Source organism: Embiotoca jacksoni, unplaced genomic scaffold, assembly GCF_022577435.1.
Source record: "Embiotoca jacksoni isolate LCO1_2020_lvr unplaced genomic scaffold, fEmbJac1.0.p SCAF_19, whole genome shotgun sequence".
In the NCBI taxonomy this organism is placed as follows: Eukaryota; Metazoa; Chordata; class Actinopteri; family Embiotocidae; genus Embiotoca; species Embiotoca jacksoni.
In genome coordinates this window covers 5,100,689-5,123,081 of record NW_027185329.1, presented here as the reverse complement: position 1 = coordinate 5,123,081, position 22,393 = coordinate 5,100,689, and the positions used below count along the sequence as shown (strand labels likewise).

General features: G+C 41.6%; 1 protein-coding gene across 4 annotated transcripts in view; it reads left to right on the top strand.

Moving 5' to 3' along the window:
- The window catches only part of kank4 (KN motif and ankyrin repeat domains 4), a 73,231-nt gene extending 52,244 nt beyond the window's left edge, over positions 1–20,987 (top strand). For 3 of the 4 annotated variants that reach the window (XM_069153153.1, XM_069153152.1, XM_069153155.1), the window contains exons 2-10: positions 1,335–1,408; positions 1,995–5,483; positions 7,996–8,092; positions 11,096–11,428; positions 13,649–13,733; positions 14,673–14,892; positions 15,099–15,241; positions 15,773–15,973; positions 19,233–20,987. In XM_069153153.1, coding sequence (XP_069009254.1) covers positions 1,390–1,408; positions 1,995–5,483; positions 7,996–8,092; positions 11,096–11,428; positions 13,649–13,733; positions 14,673–14,892; positions 15,099–15,241; positions 15,773–15,973; positions 19,233–19,352 — 4,707 coding nt within the window. In that variant the 5' untranslated portion in view covers positions 1,335–1,389 and the 3' untranslated portion in view covers positions 19,353–20,987. The other variant, XM_069153156.1, reaches the window with a different exon arrangement.
- The last annotated feature ends 1,406 nt before the right edge of the window (positions 20,988–22,393 follow it).

Genomic DNA, 22,393 nt, shown 5'->3' with positions numbered 1-22,393 from the left:
CACTGTTGCACTGTTTTAACTCCATGTATTGCATCAGTTATAATAGCTGCATACCTTGAGACCCACAGGCATAAAAAAATACAATGCATAAAAGAGAGGTGTGAAAAATTCCATCTGCAGCATCTGTTCCAATACAAATATTGCATATACTGTAATGGACCACCTACTAAAAATAATGAAAATGCTAATTTACACCTCTGAAAATGCCTCATGTTGAAGTTTGAACTCTAGCACTTATTAAGCCACGGTTTCAGGCTTTTGTGCGCCATGACTCCTACATAGTAGATATTTTCTCCACTGACACAGATTTGCATGGAAATTGCGTGAATAATGTGTGCCTATTTTCTAAATAGCCTTAGAGCTGATATTTGGCTGTAGGGGTTTAAGTGTTCATTTAGTTTGGATTTGAACTGTGCGACTCGCTCAAAGCTGGGCGATTTGCCTGGGTTTTATTATTAGTATTGGATATTTTATTAGGAGGCTTTTCATAAGCCCTTAAAAGTTTTGACTCCACACTCTGAATTGTTTTTCATTTCTCTTGCCTCTACTCTGCAGTAAGCTCATTGAGAAAATAAAAGCTCTGGTTTCTTGGCTTCTTTATTTGGAACAAATAATACAAAGTGCTCTGTGGGCCTGTTTAGGGTTTTGCTGACTTTTAATGGCTCCTAAATGTTTGGACTTGGGAAAACCAAATCAAATTAAGCCAATGGACACAATGACACTGCATTTAACTTCACTGAGCAATTAATATTTGCTTTTGCTTTTATAATCTGTCATTTTGTCTTCATAGCTGAGACAGCACAATATTTATCTTTAAATGCAACTGAAAGATATATAATTTCTTCATTACACATGAGCCTAACAACTGAAATGCCATTCCTCACCTCAGTGTAACCATCTTGACTGTTATCACTCTTGCACTGCTGTAGACTCGAAGACAATTGGCCTAAAAGTGTGCTGTTTCATTTTACCATTAAAAAGTCCCTCATGTTTATTCGACATCATGTTGGTATTACCTAAATACTTTTGCAAATTGCTTAGTTTAAGGTCATTTATTTTATTTTGCCTTGTCTTTTATTGCTTTTTTTATGATTATCGTAAAAATGTTTTAACCATTTACTTATTTATGTTTAATTAACTCTTCCAAAGTAGGTTTTATTGAACCTTTTTCTTTCTAATCTATTATTGTCTTTTATTCAAGGCACCTGGTTTTATTTTTGTTCTGTGAATGTCACACGTTTTACTCTCGTAAAATTCTGTCCTTTGTTCTGTTCAGACAATGAGGAACAATACTTCAGTTTGTCATATGGCCCTGTCATTTCTGTTTTATCCAGGCTGCCAGCTCCAACTGTAGCAAACTCAAGTAGATGACTGAGAACTCTGCCTCCCATGATGGACAAGAAAAGTGGTGAGTTTCACTGAGCCTGTATTCAAACAATCCCATTGCATCTCTCATGTGCCATAAACAACAGCTTCTTCTTTTTTTTTTTTTTTTAAACAGCACTAAGAAACATAATTAATCATCAGATTTGTGTTCATTATACTATACAGTATTTGACATAAAAGGTGAAACATGTACCTTGCTGTTTCTTTGTTTGGCCAAAAGCGGCTTCTGGCTTATTTCCCTGAGGTGATAACCGTCCTGTCTCATACTGCATTCATAAGTTGACACAGCATGAGGAGAATTTTACATGCTGATTAGTTTGTTTTGGCGCAATCACTGCATGATAATTACTTTCCAGTAAGTGATCAGGTTTTACATAATGAAGCACCATGTGTTCAGCTCAGTACAGCCTGTCTGCACAAGTGGGCGAAAAGGAATAATAATGCTAATAATAATCTGTGATTTGCGTCATGTTCATTTTGTCAAGTTATTGCACATGTTTAGCACTTTAATTTCAGCTGTTACCATTAGTTTTTGTAATAGGAGCAGTAGAAGAAGAAGAAGCATTGACTGATTAAGAAATCAATCGATTGTTGTTAATTTCCTACAGCCAACGGCTTTCAGACCAAGGCCAGTGAGGGCGGTGTTCAGAGGAAGCAGCTGCCCTACTCAGTGGAGACTCCCTATGGCTTCCACCTGGACCTTGACTTCCTCAAATATGTTGACGATATTGAAAAAGGAAACACCATTAAAAGGGTCCACATCCAGCGCAGGGTGAAGGGCCCACCTAAATTCAGCACTCTACCGAGGAATTTTAGTCTTCCAGGACATGGAGCCAGGCCTGCCCCTAAGGAAAAGGACACAACATGGTCTGGAACATCCACTCTGGGGCCCAAGCCTAAATCACGAGTGACAGAGGTACAACAGATCTTTGACTTCAGGGCCAGTGAAGGTCTAACTTCCAGCCAGAGCAGCAGGGGGACAACCAGTCAAGGAACTGGCTATGTTACAGCTAAACCCAGAGAAGAAATGGGTGCAGGGGCTCGAGGTGTTGACGACAAAACTGCTGGGATTCAAGGTCGGCCAAATCTGCTCAGAGCATCAAGCATGCCCATCACCCTACAGCAGCGTAAAGGTTCAGATTCAAGCAGTCCCGACCGTACCTTGGGAACACCAGAAAATGGCTCAACAGAGAACATTTTCCGTGCGTCACCAGATGTAACAGAAAGACGATGTATTCCTCAGGATAGGACAGGACTTCACCAGCAGATTACAGTGGCACTGAAGAGGGTCAGAGAGCTAGAGGAGCAGGTCAAAACCATCCCAGAACTAAAGGCTCAGATCTGCTCATTGAGGGAGGAGAGGGAGAAGCTCCTACTTCAGCTACAAGCCCAGGTCCAAGCCCAACTTTCCACATCATCTTCTGCAGTATCCACAAGTTCTGATGCTGGGGCAAGCAGTCAGTCACAAAGACATAGACCTTCAGAAGGGCTCAACTTAGCTCTGATGAGTCAACCCACTGGATATTTAGACGCTTCAGAGCTTGTGCCCTCAAAACCGGTTACAGGGAAGGAGAAAGTGCTACCAAAAGAGAAGGAGAGTTCCTCAGCCCAAGGAGAAATGGGTGGGTTGTCAGCACAGGAATTGGAGAGACAAAAACTACCATCAGAAGAAATTGACAAACGAAAAGATACATTAGAGAGTGCAGTGGAGCATGCTGTGCAGAAGCTGTCGCGGGACATAAGAGGACAGGAATTAACATCACTTAGGGTGTCTATAAAAGAGGCACAGGCTAGCAGTTCGCAAGATGCAGCAAAAGCAGGAAAACTTGAAGAACCAGACGGTGTGCAGAAGCTGGAGGAGAAGCTAATGACACTGGAGGCTAAACTCACTCAGGCTAGTCAAGAGCTGGAGAGGACAAATTCCCTTTTGAAAAAACAAATTGAGGATAACAAGGTAAAAGAGGAGAAAATACTACTACTAAGTGAGGGAATGAGAGTTGAGATTTGTACTACGGAGGAACATGAGCGACCGAGAAGAGAGAGCATTGACGCGGGGACAGTGACAGAGGCATTAGATTTAGCCAACCAAGAAACAGAGACAGAGTTGCCCGGTACAGTAGATCAGGGGACAGACACCGATAGAATCTGTGTTGAAGTGTGTGTACCCAAACCGAGGACCGGAAGTATAGATCAAGGAACAGTGACTAATAAAGTTGACAACCAAGACCAGGTGACAGAGATGGAGGCAGATATAGCAGCGGTGAGTCCACCCAGACCCAGAGCTAACAGCATGGAACGGGGCACAATAACCGAGAGGGTCATCACTCAGGACCAGACGACCGAGACGCCTGTGGCAGAGAGGGTAAACCAAGTCACAGAAACAGAGGGAGAGACAGTGACAGACCATCCGCAGAGACCGAGGGCCAGCAGCGTAGACCGGGGGACAGAGACAGAAAGGGTCGGCACTGTGGACAGGGTGACAGAGACAGAGGTAGCACAGAGGTCAGACCAGCAGACTGAGACGGAGACACAGAGACGACAGGACAACAACCCAGCCAGAGATCCAGCAGCACCGAGTCATGTAAGAGAAAATGCAGGGAGCCAAAGAGAAGATGTAGGTACAGTGGTCAGTGAAAGAATGGAGGATGGGGGAGCAAATGAAAGCAGTCAAAGAGACAGTGAAAGTGCGGTTGTGGAAGTTTCTACAGGGAGTTCGGTTGCAGCTGCAGAAAGCATAGTTGTACAAATTTTAGTTACAGATGTTATAAGCCAGAATGAAGAGTGTTCCAGTCTGGTTTCTGCAACAGGAGAAAGTAAGATTAAAGCAAGTCCTGCACAGGATGACTCAGAAACTAAAGAAATTACACCCCTAAAGAGTGTAGAAACAGAAACTTTTAAAACTAATCAGGTTGCAGTGGAAACTTTGGAGAAGAAAGAAACAGCAGAAGCCAAGATTGTGTGTGTAACAATCAAGGAAACTGTGGTAACCGACACTGTTATAATAACACCAGAAAATTCAGCTGTGAAGACAGTAGCTCCTGTTAGGCCACAGAGAGGCCGGAAGCCTTCGGTGGAGGAGGCACAGCCGCCACCTCTGATACTTCAGGCTGCACCTGCGCATCCTCGTAAGGGAACCGCTGAAACTCAAGCCCAGCAGAATCAACCCCAGACAAAAACCCAGCCTCAGGCGCACGTACAGAGTGCATCTCCTCTTGAGGATCAGTCCCCAGCACAGCCCTCCGAACCACAGGTAAAACATCAAACCCCATCTGTGTCTCAGGTTGAGGACCACACCCCAGAAAAGAAGCCTTCTGTAGAGTCAAGTGATAAACAATCTCAACCCAAACTTCAGGGTGAGACTCCGAGCCCATCTCCAAGCTCCAGGGCAGTCCAAACCAGACCCAAATCCATTCAAGCTCAGTCTCAATTCAAAACATCTCGACGTGACTCGAAAGAGCTGAAAGCACCGCAGAGGACGTCTAGTCTATCACATACTCCTCGTCGAGGATCAGGGGAAGCCCAGGCCCGCCCAACTTGCCAGGGGTCAAGTGATGCCCAACCTCAATCTCAGGGCTCTCGTAGGAGCTCCAGTGAAGCTCAACCCCCTTACAAAGATGCCGGTGAGACACAATCACTGCGCAGAGGCTCTGGTGAAGCAGCTCAGCGTCGTGGTTCAAGTGAAGCCCAGGCCTCACGTCGGGACACTGGTGAGGGTCAACCTCCTCGTGGAGGCTCCAGTGAGTCACCAACATCGCCGGCAGCTTTGGGCCAAGTTGTGACTCGATTAACAGGGCTTCTGGGGGAGCAGTGGGCACAGCTGGGAAGCGGCTCTGGAGCCCAACAGACGGCCAGCCAGCAGGAGAGCCCCAGCACACCGAAACAGACGGCAGGGAAAAGATCAGAGGCAGGGAAGGGAACCCCGGCCAAGCCTGCGGGGAAAGCCGTCCCTGCAGCAACAACAGGGAAACCATCAGGGAAGCCCGGTCCTTCTAAAATGAGCTCCATTCAGAGTCAACTGGTCAGCTCCCTCAGTGTCCTCTCGGCTTTCTACTCTCCCGCCCAGAAAGCAGCTGCTGCCAACAAACAGCAGGAACAAGGTAGGCCTGTAGTTCGGTTGTGTATCTGTCTGTCTGTCTGAAAGCTGCTTCCTTACTTGTCATAGACTCAATGAACTGAATCCAATCTTCTCTTGTATTCATTGAAAATGATTAGCCACACCACTTAATTAATTACAACATGTCTCTTATGATCTCCAATCGCCGAGAAGTCCTATGTGTGCATGTACATCAGTAGCCTGGAATATCAATTTACCACTCTTACTTTGGAAAGAAAAGACCTGCAGGAGCAGCCAAACATTGTCAGAATGGTTTGACAGATGTTTGTGGTGCTTGTAGAGCTCTTAGCCCTGCAGACCAACACATTTCTCAGCTAATGTAGGACACACTCTTGTTATCAAACTGAGAGAAAAGTGGTGTATTTACAGGATGCTTGTCTCTCTTTGTGACTATAGTTTCTTTTCTTTGCAACCTGAAACCACATTGGCCCTATTCAATTATTTAGAAACACTCTACTCCAGTGATATGCTGTCAAATCACATCTTTTGGTGCTTCTATCAATAGCACTACATCAACACGAACCAGTATCTGATTTGTTAGATATGCAGTTCTGGAGTTGGGGTAGAAATAAAGGATATGCTTCTTTGTTTTTTTTCTTTATCACTTGGCACAACCTGCTTTTCTGTATTCAGTAGACAACACATTTATATTTATAGCCGTCGTGGCAGTACATTTGGATGTCTATATGCAATATATGCTGTGTTTCAAAGATTCAGCAACTATTGGCTTTCATGTATACGAGTGTGGACAAAAATACATTGTGACTAAGTACTGGTGAAATGACATGGTTCAGCGACTTCCAAGAGCACATCAAACACATATTTCTTGTTACCCACATTATATAAAACCACACACTCAGAGGAAAGTGCACGCATGCATAGAGGCACTTACAGACTCGTGGACTCTCAAACACAGCCCCTCACACATACATCAAACAGACGATGGCTCTCTTCCCTCCCTTGATGTCTTGCTATTCTGTTTCTGGCCAGGAGCTGGCATACAGAATCCTGCTGCTATCACACACATATTTTATGTTCAGAGTTCATGTTAAGTTCAGTGCTGGGAGTACAGTATACAGAGGGGCTTTTAAGTGAAGTGTGTAGATATATGTGTTCTCCTAAGATTCTCGCTGTTTCTCTGAGGTTAACGTCCACAACTTTGACATCTGAAATTCCATATCAGACTTGTTTGACCTCATATTACACTAGTGTTTAGCTTTTTATGGAGATAGAAACAGAAACCACTACTGTTGCACTGAGAACTCTTCCTCAGTCATCAGAGACTCAAGTTAAGCTTTGCAGATTTATGAATTAGCGAAATATCTCAAGTATCCCCAACAAAGTGAGGGAAGGTTAAACCATTGTTATATTTATTAGAAGTTAGTGAGAGGATGTATTGAAATGCAAAAATAGGTTCAAAACTTCCCCTTTCTCTGTGGCCATGCCCTGACAGATACTCCATTTAAAAGCATCCTTCTTCTTAGATGGTGGTCACTAGGATCTTTTTAGCCTGCGGTTTTCTGGCTCAAAGCCACATTCTTGTGTCCTTGCATAAAACATTACAGATCCTCCGCACCATGTCTGCTGTCAGGCACAGCGAAGACAGACCCACTGGGCATAGAGCCAAAGGGAGTCAGCAAAGGAGCCCATGCAGAATCAATTATTGGGCAGTTACATACACAAGCAGGCCTGACAATGTCAAGGTTGTATGTTGTCAATAAGGCCTATAAGACCTCCTCTGTATATTACCATGGGGAGTACTTTGTGTGGCCCTGATGTGCACTTAGGGAGCCTGAAATAAGTTGATTCTATTGAATAAATCAGCCTGGTATGTAATGTGTAATACACCCATCAGTTCAGTAGAGGGTATTGTGTTAGTTTTACGTTTTGCCGCATCTAGGCGTAAAAAGGACACGCCTGTTTGATCAGCCCGACTCAAGTGACACAGTACTAAGTGGTAAAGTTTGGGTACGGAGGAGGACGGGGTTAAATAACTGATGTAACGTACGTCATTTTAACCCAAAGCAACCTTTTCCTAACCCTAACAACGTAGTTTTTGGTGCCTATATCAAAGGGACCTTCCTTTTTACACCTCAATTTAATATATTGCTTTTACTAAATGTTATATCCATAACTTACTTTGACTAAAGACTCAGTTGTAGAGTGAAGAACAATTACAGCGTCCTCAGAAATCTTACATCCTTCCATGTCTAAAGAGAATTAAGTCTGGATATCGCAAGACTTTTGGAAGGGGTTGAATTAATAGAAAATGCATCTTCAGTGGCTGAATACAGCATCTGCAGATGTGTAAACAAGGTTGCCTGAAGGATGTGGTTTAAAACTGTAAATTGTGTTTAGATATGAGGACATTTTGTAAAGAGACAAGACAACACTCTAACACAGACCTAAATTCCACAGAAACATAATGATTTTTTTTCTTTCTTTCCTCCCTGTTCTTTTTTGGTCTTCTTCTCTCTCTCTTTCCTCCTCTTCAGCTGGACTAAAATCTATCATGAAGAAAAATGGTGTCGCTGACAAGCAAGGGAACAAGGGAGCCAAGAAAAACCTGAAGTTTGTTGGGGTGAATGGAGGGTAAAATCTTCTTTTTAATCAGCCTCCAATTTCTGTGTGATTTATATCTTTATGTGGGCTGCACTGTGTTTTTGTACACTTATATTTGTGTGCCTTTGTGTTTTTGATTTTGGGAGGAGAATTAATGCTGAGTCATTTTTCCATAGAGATTACTACTGATTAATTAAATGTAATCTATTTTATCCTGATTTAATTTAAGAAATTCATCACAGCAGATACAGTACATATTTTCACTTTCATTGCTGTTGGGTTTAATGTGTTGTGTTCTGCAAAATGACTTCAGATTATTTATCTTCATTAGAAACTTAGAAAATGGTGGAAAATGACTCCAAGGACATTATGTAAAATAAATGATACCTACACATAGAAAGAGCAAAAGATTACAGTATTGTCCACATTTCTCTAAGGAAATCAATACATTTGAATATGCCTAATTATATCTAATTATTTAACGGATTAATAAAAGTAAATCTTTCTTCTCATTTACATGTAAAAGTAAAGCCAGTTTATCTTAGAAATAATCATGTCTGGTTTCTGCACACTGTGGGCCACAGCAGAATCCTGTTCTTATTCATCTTGGGAATTTTTAGCCAGGTAAATATTTGTTCACCTCCATACGTGTAGAAATCCTGGGGATGCAGTTCTGATTTTCAAGCAACAGTATCTCAGGCTCCACTAGTGTTTTGGACCATTATTATTGAGCTCTATCAATTAAAGATGAAAAATGAACTGACCCCGTTGCAGTCGTTACTCTTAGTTGTCATGTAGCTCAGTGTGGTAGCTTTCTCCTTGCTCATCTGATTTTGAACTTCAAAGTCCAGCTGTATCTCACACATCTGCTTCTTGCTGCGAGTCGCCGAGGCTCATCTGAAGACGGACTGCCCTGAATTTGACCTCAATGCTGCTACTGCGAGTGTGTGCGCATGGATGTGTTTTACATTATGTGATGTGTGTGTATAGTTGTAAGTGTTGATGATACCTCAGTGCTTTGTACAAGCGTGCCTATGTCAGCATTTACTGATGTTCAATGCAGTGAGTGAGATTGTGCGTGTACGAGTGCTTGTAAAAGCTGATGAATTTTAAGTTTGTATTTCTACGCAGGGAGATTATTTGTTTCTGGCTAGTCTGATTCTTTTAGCTGCCTGTTACATTTATAACATGAGGCACCCGCATACACACAAACACACATGTAGTTTTGCAACTTGTGAGGACATTGTAATGGCCGGCAGTAATTTTTTTGGATGCCTTACACCATGACTTTGGCTAACACAAAAATATTTTACTTTGATGGAGCCATTCATTATACAGATACGTTTGCATAGATACACAGCTACACACACACACACACACACACACACACACACACACACACACACACACACACACACACACATGCACACACTCAATTACACAAAATGATAGATATTTTAAGATATTCCTGTAATCCTGTCTCTCTATTGTATGTTAAGAATTATTGAATCCTGTTTTAATGTAGTCAGGCTTCTAAAATCATTAAATTAATATGAAGATAAAACGAGGGAAAACACATTTTCTAGTGGACGTATTCTTAACCCGTAGATTAAAAAAATGAATTAAAATGTCTTCTATCCCTCAGTAAGATTATAAAACAGAGCATTTTTTTGTGGTTCATGCTCATATCTAATCATAAATTTGTTTCACAATGAAACATTTTCAGAATTTCTCACCTTTTCCTTGAAGCTCCTAAATTCTTGGGTGGTATGATGTCCTGCATATCAAGGAAACAGATGCCGCGAGCAGATTTGTTTTATTCCTGCGTTGCTGTTCTTACATTCCTGAGCTTCACTGTTCATGACCCGCTCACCTTTATAATGTTTTTCCAGTGTTTTGTTTCGAGGTCTATTTCTTCCTCCCTGTTTGCGAATGATGTGCAAACAAACCCTCTTCTCGACCACAAATTATTTATGTGGTATCGCAAGGATTCGCTCCACATAAACAAACACCAATATGTTTTCTAAGGTTTGAATCAGTTACATAAAAATAGTCCACATGTTGTTTCTTTAACTTCTTTGAAAAATCGATTCATTTCTGTGACCCACTGCTCGATTCCGAAGATGTTATTTATAATGAGACAAACAAGTCAGACTATCTTTAGGCTGCTGCCCACACCAGGAAGTGGGCTGCCGTTTGTATTTCTTCTCTCTGGATGGTCTAACCTATCTTTGCTCTCCCTTGAGCTCCCCTGGAATCCGGGGAATGCTTGTGGCCCCTGGACAGCTCCTGTGGTGTGTGTGTGTGTGTGTGTGTGTGTGTGTGTGTGTGTGTGTGTGTGTGTGTGTGTGTGTGTGTGTCCACAAATGAGCATGAATCAATGGCCTTCAATATGAGACTTATCTGATCATTGGCCTCACAGAGACGCCTTCATGATACACCACAGTGACCGCACTGACAAACACCAGAGACCAACTCTCAGTATATCATCAGCCTTTCCTCTCTTAACAACGTTGTGTTTTGTTCAAGGTTGTGAGTGTGCAAACATACCTATGGATTTTTACGTACATGTTTAATGAAGATGAGGATGTTTTAGGATATCTGGGCCAAGACTCATTAGACAAGCATATTTTTCATGTCACATTTGAGGTTATTATTTACCTAGCCTTGGCTGGAGTCGACCTTACTGCTCTGTACCTGCTTAGATGTTTCACTGATGTGACTGCTTGGCTAAATTCTCCACACATGCTTACTTTTAGGGAGGAAACCTAAGTAAATATTTCTAAGCCTGTGATACATATTACATGTATTTCTGTTGATTTAGTGAGTGTTTTCTCACTTTTTAGGTAAAATCTTGTAAATATTTTAACATCCAGCCATGTTTAGTTCTAGCCTATGGAAGGATCTGGGTGATTTTTGGTATCTGTTTCTCATAACTGTGTGTGTGTGTGTGTGTGTGTGTGTGTGTGTGTGTGTGTGTGTGTGTGTGTGTGTGTGTGTGTGTGGATCCACCTTTTTTGTGTCCTATTCAAGCTATGAGACGACGTCTAGTGAGGAGTCCAGTGGAGACGAGAAGTCAAAGGTGGAGGTGGAGGACAGCTCAGAACCAGAGGTGGAAAAGGAAAAGGACACAGACAAGGATGCAGAAAAGGACGCGGAGAAGGAGAAGGAGAAGGAGAAGGAGAAGGAAAAGGAAAAGGAAAAGGAGAAGGAGAAGGAGCCTGAGGAGGGAGCAGAGACCCAGGTAAAAGATGCAGAGGTCTCAGCTGAGGGAGCGGGAGCCGTGGCCGAAGAGGAGAAGAAGGTTGAAAGAGGCCTGCTGGATCTAGAAGGCAGCCAGGAGCTCCTGGAAGAGCAGGCTGAAGGGTGAGGCAGCTAAATCTAAATTATAGTCATGTGATCAGAGATTTACTGTGGCTACGAGTCTACATGCAAATAGCCGCTATATGCTCCACTGTAGGTGTACCGCCTCAGAAATGTATACAGATTGGGCCTTTATCAGCTGCAGACACGAGTACTCTGGCTAACTTGAATTTTCTTCTACAAGTTTTCAAATAAGATTGTTGAGGGAATATGAGATGAATCGAACGGAGCACAGGCTCAGCAGGTGTGTGACACCCCGACACATTTAATGAAGACATCCCTAATGCAAATACAAATATGTGATTGTCCAGCTCAAGATACTTTCCTCATACTAGACTGGAAGGGCACTCAGAGAGCGCACACCTCCGCCAAAGCCAAAAGTTCACTCTTCCCTTTCATCAAATTTAATGAAAATCAGAGGGGTAGTTTGTTCTATAATCCTGCAGAGGTTATGAACCTTACAGTGGTTTCATTGGGAAGAACTGGAGCTGATACAACAGCTGAGATGTGAAGATTAAGCTCAACACAAGGTTATTTTGAAACCATTCTAATAGTTTAGAAGGTTTAGGGGTTGCTGTTGCAGATCTGCATATCATAGAAGAGTGGACTATTGACCCTGAAAGAAGCCTGCACTCCCCCTTTACGTTTTTAATGGTTTCTATTTAATAACACTCCTAAAGTAAAAATGTACAATATTATAGTTAATATTTATGCTACGGTGCCATATCCACAGCCTGTATCAATAGTCCAAAGACTAAAATCCCTGATTCCCAAAAACTAAATTATTGATATGAAACATTACTGTTGAATACTTAAAAACCTGCATGTTTAAAACACAAGACAGTTTTCAGCGGAAATATTAACAAACGTGCATTTATGTGACTTCTCTGAACTGAAGACACCAACATCACCATGGACATGCACACATGTGGCAGACATGCAGATATTGTAGCTCGTCTTGCACTGGAACGCGAGTGTTTATTTGTGCTATTGACCACAATTTATCACAGCAATGTCCACACACAATAGTATCATATTGCGTGAAACAAGCTGGGCCCTGCCAACATTGCTTCTATCATAACATTAAAAAAAAAAAAAAAATTGAACCACAGTTACAGCGGACAGTATAATTATTATACAATACAACCAGATCGGATACAATACAGCTATAATGATTATAGACATATCAGGCAGACATGACTGAGTGCTTTGTTTTGTGTGCATCTCCATCCTGTACTGTATATTTTGTCTGAGACAGCTGTTGAATGACGCTTCAGTTCACATTATGACACACACGCATACACAAATCCAGTTAACGCAGACTCGCCTACTTTCACTTTTGTCCAACCCTGCTAACACCTTAACCATCTTGCACACCCACTGCCATCCTCACACACGATAAGCTTCTGTTTCATACACGTACACACTAAATGCCCACGTACACTTTACTGTAAGCCTCTCACATGCGCACACATAACTTAGTCCTACACACCTCAGTAAAAGCTGCTCTTGCACTGATAAAGGTCTCAGACAGTCACACATCTTTCCGTGAAGAACCAGCGATCTGGGACAAAAGCAAATAAGCAGCAGTATTGTCCTCCCTGTCGCTGACTGATCACTTATCTGTCTCAGGTATGCGGACAGGGCTGAGAGCCATGAGGCCAGACAGTAGATGGAGGGGGTGGAGGGGGGGGGGGGGCAGAACTTATATTAACTCATCTTTCTGCACTTGTCTGAATGTTCTTATGTGTGTGTGCGTGCGCTTGTACATGTGTGTATTTGTGTGTACATACAGTACACGCTGTGACCCACTCAGGCTTTATGCAGCCTGGGACGAACAGTTTGCATGATGGATGACCAGCCTGAGCACTGTGAGTATTAATGGCCAGTGAATCAGTGCAAAGTCTTACCACTGAGGTTTGCATGTGCTATCAATGTGTCAGACTGCTGACTGATGTGTGTGAGCTGTGGAGTTTTGAAGGGCATTTTTTATTTTGTTGTTTCCATGTCTGACAGAATTTACAGAAGAAATCAAGAAGCCGTCTCTCGGCCATATGTTATCCAGGCCAGCTGGTATTTCCGCATTAAACCTGAAAAATACATAAACAGTAAAGGAAAGAATAGGAAGAACAGATGTGGAAACACAAACGTATTGGAGGACTTTGGCGAACCCAGGAGACTCCACCTGACTGTTTCATCTGTTTGTTTGGTTGTTTTTTTCAGGGGAAAAGTTGACAAGGGGTTTATAGACGCCTGCCTTTATGTGAAGGACCGCATGGAAGATGTTTCATCCCCAGATAAAGAAATGGTAAAGATGTATTCTGCTGTGCTTCACCAAATCTATCCAAAGTTAATATTCATGGATTTCGATCTGTCCCCCACTTGAGATTTTTGTTATGTATCTTTTTTTTATTCTAGAAAAATATTAGCCAGGTATTACCAGACCCAAATTCCCTACATGAATGAATAAAGTCTGGCTACACTCCACTGAGGATTGTTTCCCGTCACTGTATCTTAATGGGTATTGACCTGGGTTAATTTTTAATTGTATTGTAACCAGTCGGTATCAACCACTATATGACCTCCAGTATGTTGTGCGCTGAAACTCACCAAGCTGTTAACAACAGAGAGCCTCCCCTAAAGTGAACAGACTTTGTAAAGTTAATGTAAGGATACCAGGAGCATTTTTCTCGCTCCGGCTTCAATTCCTTCATATTTGGTAGCGTTGCTACAACTGTTCGTATCGCTTCATCAAGCTCTTCCACTGCTGCCGTTGTCACAACTACATTTCAAAACCAACACTAAAATTTCAACTTCATTTACACTTAGCCTCTCCCACTGGTTGCTGATCGGTCCCGTCTTCAGAGCAGCCGAGCGAACCTTCTTGAAAACAGGGTTTCCAGACTATAATCACAGCAAAAACTGAAGCAGTGAGCAATAGGCGAGTGGAGCCAGGCTCAAAAAATGTATGACATTTCTCTTTTCTAATTCAGGTCTCAAAACTATTTTCTGTTTTAGGAAAATGTTCTTTGTTGACGTTCTTTCTTTTAGTCTATGACTTCATAAAGTAGAGGCATGTGGAGTAATTTGGGACATCAGGCTGAAAATGAAAGCTGCTCAACGGCCCAAACGGTAAAAATTATGTTAAGGGAACAGTAAAAAAAAAAAAAAAAAAAAAAAAAAGGAAATTGCTGTCACTGTCAACTGTTTTTATTTTACATCTTTTCTCTCCGTTCTGTCTTCTCAGCGTCAAGTGTTAGTGGTGCTTTACCAGGAGTGGTTCCGCATCTCCAGTCAGAAGGACTCACAGGCAGATACTGTCAGATTATACCTGCGACAAGTGGGACTGACCACGCCCACTCTGCTGCCGTATGTTGTTAATTTGACAGACGGCAATGGGAATATGGCTCTGCACTACAGTGTGTCGCATTCTAACTTCCCTGTGGTTAGACTGCTGCTGGATACCGGTGAGGAGAGAGCACGCGCACGGACACACACACACACACACACACACACACACACACACACACACACACACACACACACACACACACACACAGCTCAGATCAGATGAGTATAAATACACACTTTTATCTAAAGCTCTAAACTTTGTGTGTGTGTGTGTGTGTGTGTGTGTGTGTGTGTGTGTGTGTGTGTGTGTGTGTGTGTCCAGGTCTATGTGAAACAGACAACGTGAACAAGGCGGGCTATACTCCAGTGATGCTGGCTGCGCTGACAGCTGCCGAGAGCCCCGATGATCTGGAGGTGGCACAGCAACTGTTGAAACTGGGGGACGTCAACGCATGCTCCAGACAGGTAATACACAGTTTACCGTTGCACTGACACATGGGTTGTCCTCAAGTGACTGACTATCAAACGATGTGCTTGTGCTGTGTACGAGGTGTAATTGTTGTAAAGAATGTAGCTCGGGAACAGTAAGTCCGGGAATTCAATGGATCCTCCGGGGAAATCAGGGGTTGTTAGACAATGTTTTGCAACTGGGTCACTTTACACAAATACATGTTAAAGTCAGCTGTTTTTTCTCGAATGCAAGATTAGCTTTGGTGGAAACCATACACAATTTATGAAAAGGAGACGAATAGCATACAAGGAGAAGCATATCGAGGTCACAGGAACTTACATGTACGTATGAAAATGAACTTTGTCCGTTATAGCTGCTACTTATATATTAGTCACTGCTACCTGGAGATATAGATTTAAATCATCACTCGCCCCCTCTTTATCCCTGACACTGCATCACTCCTCGTGTACTATATATCTCTGTATCTCCCTCTTTTACGAACCCTCTCACTGTGTAATTCTCAGTTTTTCTCACTCTTTCTCAAGGCGGGCCAGACAGCCCTTATGCTTGCGGTGAGCCACGGCCGCGTTGCCATGGTGAAACTGCTCTTGAGCTGCGGTGCGGATGTAAATGCTCAGGACCGCGAGGGATCCACGGCCCTAATGTGCGCCAGCGAACACGGACACACACACATCGCTCGTCTGCTGCTGGAGACCGGTCGCTGCGACACAAGTCTCGCAGATAAGGTATACCGTCACACTGTAGATTAGAAATTACGCTATTATTATTAAAAAAATTTCCCCTCGGGGATTAATAAAGTAACTACCTAACCTAACCTAACCTATTATGTTTACTGGACTATTAAAAACTTGTAGTTTATTTCACTTCTCATTTAAGATGGTTCAGAGGGCAGCAAAAGGGATATGCCTTCTGAATGTGTTCTTGTAAATGAACATTATTTGAAGCATTTGTACAGTTTTCCAGACGTACTTTACACACTGCACTTTACTGCATGACCAGCGTGGCCCCACTACCGTTACGGCATGCAGTGCTTTGGGTGAAGTGTTACCTTTAGTCCCCAGCCAGGTTTAAAATACATTATAATTTCTGTGTGCTAATTGGCACAGTTACGTACTAACACTCACTATTTTGATTGCATAAGTGCGTTCACATTGTCAAGTATGGAAACATGCAGTGTGCTGCCCAGATGGTGTACTCAGAAAAGTCCCAAAATTGTGTGTGAAATGATGGACACCTGCCACGCTCAACAGTCGCCATTTTGTCCACGACGCGGAAAGAGGAAACACCAGCGTAAATCATTTTTAAATTCCTGCATTTGAAGAAGATTTGCGGCTGTTGCGGGAACCGCACTAAACAGAGGGCACGAAAACACGTTCCTTTCTGGGTGAAGTAATTAAAGCTGGCAGACATGTTGGCAGGTGATGCATTCACATGTTACGATTGTTTCGGTCATTGCAAAATGGCAGCGTGCGATTTGAACCAACACCACCCTGTCGAAATTACGAAAGTACGACACAAGTAAAAGTACGAACATATCAGAGGACTTTATGCGAGTGTACTAAGGGAAATATGTCACAGCCTACATCATATAAGTAACAACTTTGCAACTTAGGCCGGACCATAAAAGCTGACTGATCAACCTATGTTTGACTGCTACATAATACTGTATAAAATATTGTACGGCATATATGGAGGTACTTTCTGTCAAAAAACGATTTATTCACCCGTGTCCCCCACGGTAGTTTATTTATACATAAACCAACTGTATTTCGTCCCATTCATTTCACAGCTTCATTTCAACAGCTAATTATTTACTGCTCGTATTACAAAATGGTCACATGGCTCCTATTGCCTCGCTCACACATACAGTATAATACCTCAATAGATATTAGTGTTAGGGGCTCAGGCTACATCCATACAGCGGCTGGCGGCTGGCCCACACATCTTAGATTGATTGTTCAGTCTGGTACATTGATTTCTCTAGATTATAGATTGCCCTCTGCAGTCTGGAGGTGCTCAGTCTGAGAGTGATCATATCATGACTGGTGCCTCACTCTGCCAAAGCACCTGCCTCATGCAAACAATCCTGTAAACGCTGTTGCAACACCACCGCTGCTGCTGTTCATGTAACCTTCACCACCCACATCCACCTGTTGCCAAAAGACACAAGTGTCTTCACTTCCAATTCAACAGAACTGATGCCAACACAACAAATGTCTGAGATAAATGCACTTGCATACGCATGTACCTTGAAATAACCCTATAAATCATCCGCATGTCTCTGGTAGATAATTTTCTGTGTCACTCCATGACAGCAGGTGAGTACACATTATATTTGTTGGTAGTGGTAATAAAAAAAAAACCCACTGGTAATAAGCAGCTCTACCAACAAAATCTAAATTAAATGCATGACAGTCAAGCAGTTTGTTTCACATGGTGGCAAGCTTTACACCTAATATAACACAGAACATTCACACTGTTTATGGACAACCGTGTTTCCATGAAATGAGAAGTCTCAGCATGCAGCCTGGTCTGCTGTTGTTTAGCTTTAATAACTAATATCCAGCCCCCTGCATTGGAGAAATAAATTGAAACTCTAAAACACGATGCAAGAACGGAGCAGGAAGTTACAAGCAGCACCACAGAGCATGGACAGTATTCCAGCTGTATTATTTGATGGCCGTCTCACTGTTACGTGAGAAATGTGTGAGATGCTTAACAGGACTTCAACTGTGAAGAATTGCTTACCGTTTGGAGAGGTTTGTTCTGTCAGCGACAGGTTGGGGAGATCGTTATCCACAAGGACACAAGCACAGATTAAACATTCTCATTTTTCATAATTGCTAGTAATGCATGACTTGAATGCTTGATTATCCTTCCACTGTAGATGAATACAACAGGTAAAAAAAAATATACCAAGCAGTATCATTAATATTAATTTAATGATAACAATTTAACATAAATATCCATTTTTGGAATTCAAAAACAACAAAACTTATAGATGGTGACTGAAAGAATTATCAGTATATATTGTCATGTTTGTTTATGAAATTAAGATGCTAATATAACAGTGTAGAGAAAACGAAATGCTCCAGGAGACAAAGCACAGTGGGACTGATGAGGGCTTCACATTTCAGAGGGTGTGGGCTTGTTAACATGTTTTGATCAAATTCAAATATTGCTCAATGACTTAGATCTGTAATTAAGGGTATTTCCCATATCAAAAGGGATTAAGAATGCTGTTATCATTAAGTGACAAGAACAACTAATATACAAATATACAGTAGATATTCTCTTTCCAAAGTATATTGCAGTGGATGCCACCTAGCCATGATCAGTTTCTTTCTTCACTTCATTACCACGTGGTCACCTGCTCTGTTTACAACTCTACCATGATTTTCTGCAAAAGCAGCCATTAATATAAACAAAACATAAAAAATGTTGTGTGGGCTGCCCCATTAGTCTGTATTATTCACTGCACCTCTGACCTTTGCAGTGCCACTGTTTAGTTTTGTATGCCTTCCTTAAATTTTTCTTTTCGTAAAATCCTGCAAAACATCCCCAGGCTTGGAGCTTAACCTCGTCTTATTTCAGAGGACATTTCCATCGGATGTAAATGAGCTTATGAGTATATTATCATATTATTTGCTGCACATTTTGTGGACTTTTGGAAAACAAATTATAAACTGTTAGTATATTTTTGTCATGTTTCTGCAGATCTGGTTTTTGACATTTTAAGACAAGACGGAATACTTCATCTTATTTCCACATAAGGAATTAGATGTGTATACGATATAATTAAGATAATATAACTCTCCTAACAATGTTATCTGCATCATTATCCGGACAGGTGCAGCATGTACTGTACATTTTCACTGTAATGCCCGCTTTCTGGAGAATATGTTTAAACCAACACGACACTGCCACCGTCAGGATCAGAAACGTCACCGCGACGTGTGTCACATTTTGTCTGATTTCCCACAGAACGGTCAGACAGCTCTGTCGGTGGCGGAAGGAGCCTCTCACCAAGAAATAATTGACCTCCTGAAGTCCCAAGGCGAGACCCGAGCCTCCGAGCCCACGACTACCACAGACCTCCTCTGAGTCCTCCAAAATGTTCCAGCTGGCCGACGCCAACCCCTCCATTTCCACGGCCTCTTTACCCACCAACATGGAGGGGAAAAAGACATCCATCTGAGACGAGGATCTACACTGGATCCTCTAAGACTGGAGCGTTCCTTCTACATGTCTGCCAACGTGCCCTGTGGGTGTTTCTGGATATGCTGCATCACACCCAAGTGGACAGACAACAAAAAGGAGGCCGGACGGACTGATGACAAGACATCGCCATAGTGACAAGTGTGATTGACCGGTGTGATTCAGTAGGACACAGGGTGAGAATATAAAAGCGGGACAAGTGGACAGAGGGATCCTCTTCACTGTTGCTGCTTCGTATCATCGACTAACTCTTAAAGCAAAATACTAAGCACATGATCTACCTGTCAAATATATTAAATACAACATTATTTTTTAATTTTTTTTTTCTTTAATGACATTGCCATTGTTCTTTTCATATTTGGACTTAAGCCATTATTGGGAACATAGTATATGTAGAATGTTATTCTAACAGATTATAATCATACAAACACAGAAACTGTATTTTCTACTGCACTTTTTTTTTTATTGTGTTTGTGTACAGTAAATAGTCCTCTAATATCGGTGTCCAGAAGAAACTATATATAAATATAAATATATCTCCAAAAGTGTTCATTAAGAATTTAAATAAGAAGTATTCTTGTCATATTTGACATTATGTAATGTATTGTTTTAACCATAGTACTCATGTTTTTCACGTGTGGGACTTGAGTGATCATCATCTGTGAATTACTGAAAAACAACTAGTTTAATCCGAGATAAAATGTATAAAATAATTTTTATTACCAAAAATATGACTTAAGAAAGACAAAACGAAGTATTTTAGTAAGAAGATTGTACCCAACAGAAGGTGCTGCATGCCGATACAGTTACTCCCCCTACTGGCTATCCTGTAGTACTGAACAGCAGTATGTTGTAATACTGCCTGTTCTCATGATGACCGTCTCTCTCTTCCTCTGTGTTGCCATCCCCTCAGTTCAGATATAATATATGCCTTGTTCGCCTGCTCATTTCAGATCAATCCATGTATGCAACTGCTACAAAATGCACAATGAATGTTCAGGCTGGCTGTGACACATTCCAAGAAAAAATATGTAGCTAAACTGGCATGGATCAGAGGACTAACATAGTCCAACAGAACGAGTCTAAATATGTTTTTTTTTTTATGTGTGACTAGATATATTTATTCACTTGATCTGACCACCCTGTCTTCAAATTACCATGATGACTTCATCCTGTTCTCACATCCAGGCTGGTAAATCTATAAAAAAAAAATGATGGAAGGAGAGTAAGAAGCAATATCAGTAAAATAATACCTAGAAACTAGGTATTTTGAGTGACCTTGGTCTCGCCTTATTCAGACGACTGTCCTCCATCCTCGAGATTTAGTCGTTTCCCACTGAGCGAGGTCTTTTTGTTTTGTTTTGTTTACCAGAAACCTATACATCCATATCCCTAAAGTGAAGCCGGAGTAGTGGTCTGATAAAATGTTTACAAGCCAACTTTTTCTGCTCGGTGACCACTGCAGATGTCAAACAGTTCAGCGTGTTTACATGAAATAATAAAGTGATTATAATTTCATGATTTAGTCCACCGTGAATCTCGCCCCTCCTCCTGATGATAACTGCTCAAGATGAACCGTGCTCTTGCCTCTTCTTTTTTTTTTTTGAATGGGGAGGGACACTTTGCTGGGGTTACTGAGGATGGAATTTAAAAGGGCAATACCACTCAATTTAACAACTGCCATATCTTTGCTCGACAACGATCCAGTCCGCATATAAAATAAATCCCTTTCTACCGAGGCAAAGACTCCAGACGACTAATCAAACTCTGGAGAATTTCTAGCATTTGTTTCTTACCAACAAATCAAAAAAAATCACAGCTCTTATTACTTAAAACTGAAGCTGGATTCGAAATTTGACAGTTTGTTTCCATCCTTCGCTGTCTTGTTAAGCATCCAAACTCTTTTGTGCAGTGTGATCTGACCACTGGTCCTGCACCAGTCAGTCCCGGACCCTACACAAATACGGGTGCTATTGTAGGAATATGTACTGACCATAAAGATAGACTTAAAAGTCATTTCATTCGTTGAGTCATAAAAAGTAGCACAGATATTCTCAGCAATGACACTGCAGTTACACAGCATCAGTGAATCTGGATTTGAACTCTGCGCAGCACATCTGATAATCATTGACTGTGTGTTTATTACGGAGTAAAAATAACAGTCTGCGTAGCTTCCCACAGTCCAGACAGCCAAAAGGATGATGAGATCAGTGCTGCGAGAGCTATCTGGTGTATCCGGTCTTCCGTGCCTGCATATTAAAACTTTATGGAAATCACAACTGTATGTTTAATCCAGTGTGACCCAGATGTAATAAGATTTCACATCTGGCTGAACATCAAAGAACTGAAATCAGATGTTTCACATGGGATTAAATATACGTTTTATCTGTTCCTGTAAATCCAGCCAAATACATGTACATACAGTATTGTGAAAAGTATATAACAAGTATTGTCTGACAGTTTGCTCTAAAAATTATATGAAGTATTTATTCCAAATACTATATTTTTTACCGTATATAATATACTTATGTATGCATGGACAAATATTAAAGTGATACTGCTCAAGGGGAATTTGGATGATTGAAAATTAAACCGCGTGTTCCCTGATGATGTGATTATTTGATTTAACTTTGATCGGTTTGGTGGTTGTAGTACATGTGTGATTTGACGAGGTCGTGGACTGTCATGTGCCCTTTAATGCTACTTTGGAAATTTTGCAGGGAAAATATGAACCAGATCTGACACTGGTTTAAACTACGAGGGCGACGTCTCCCTCGTTTGAGTACCCGTCTGAGAATCCGAGTCTGTGTACATGACAGAGTCAAAAGTAAAAACCTGTACCTCTCTGTAATATTCCCTCCACAACGGACTTGTATGTTACAAACCAGAAAACTACTTCTAAATAAATAAAGATTTAAAACCTATTA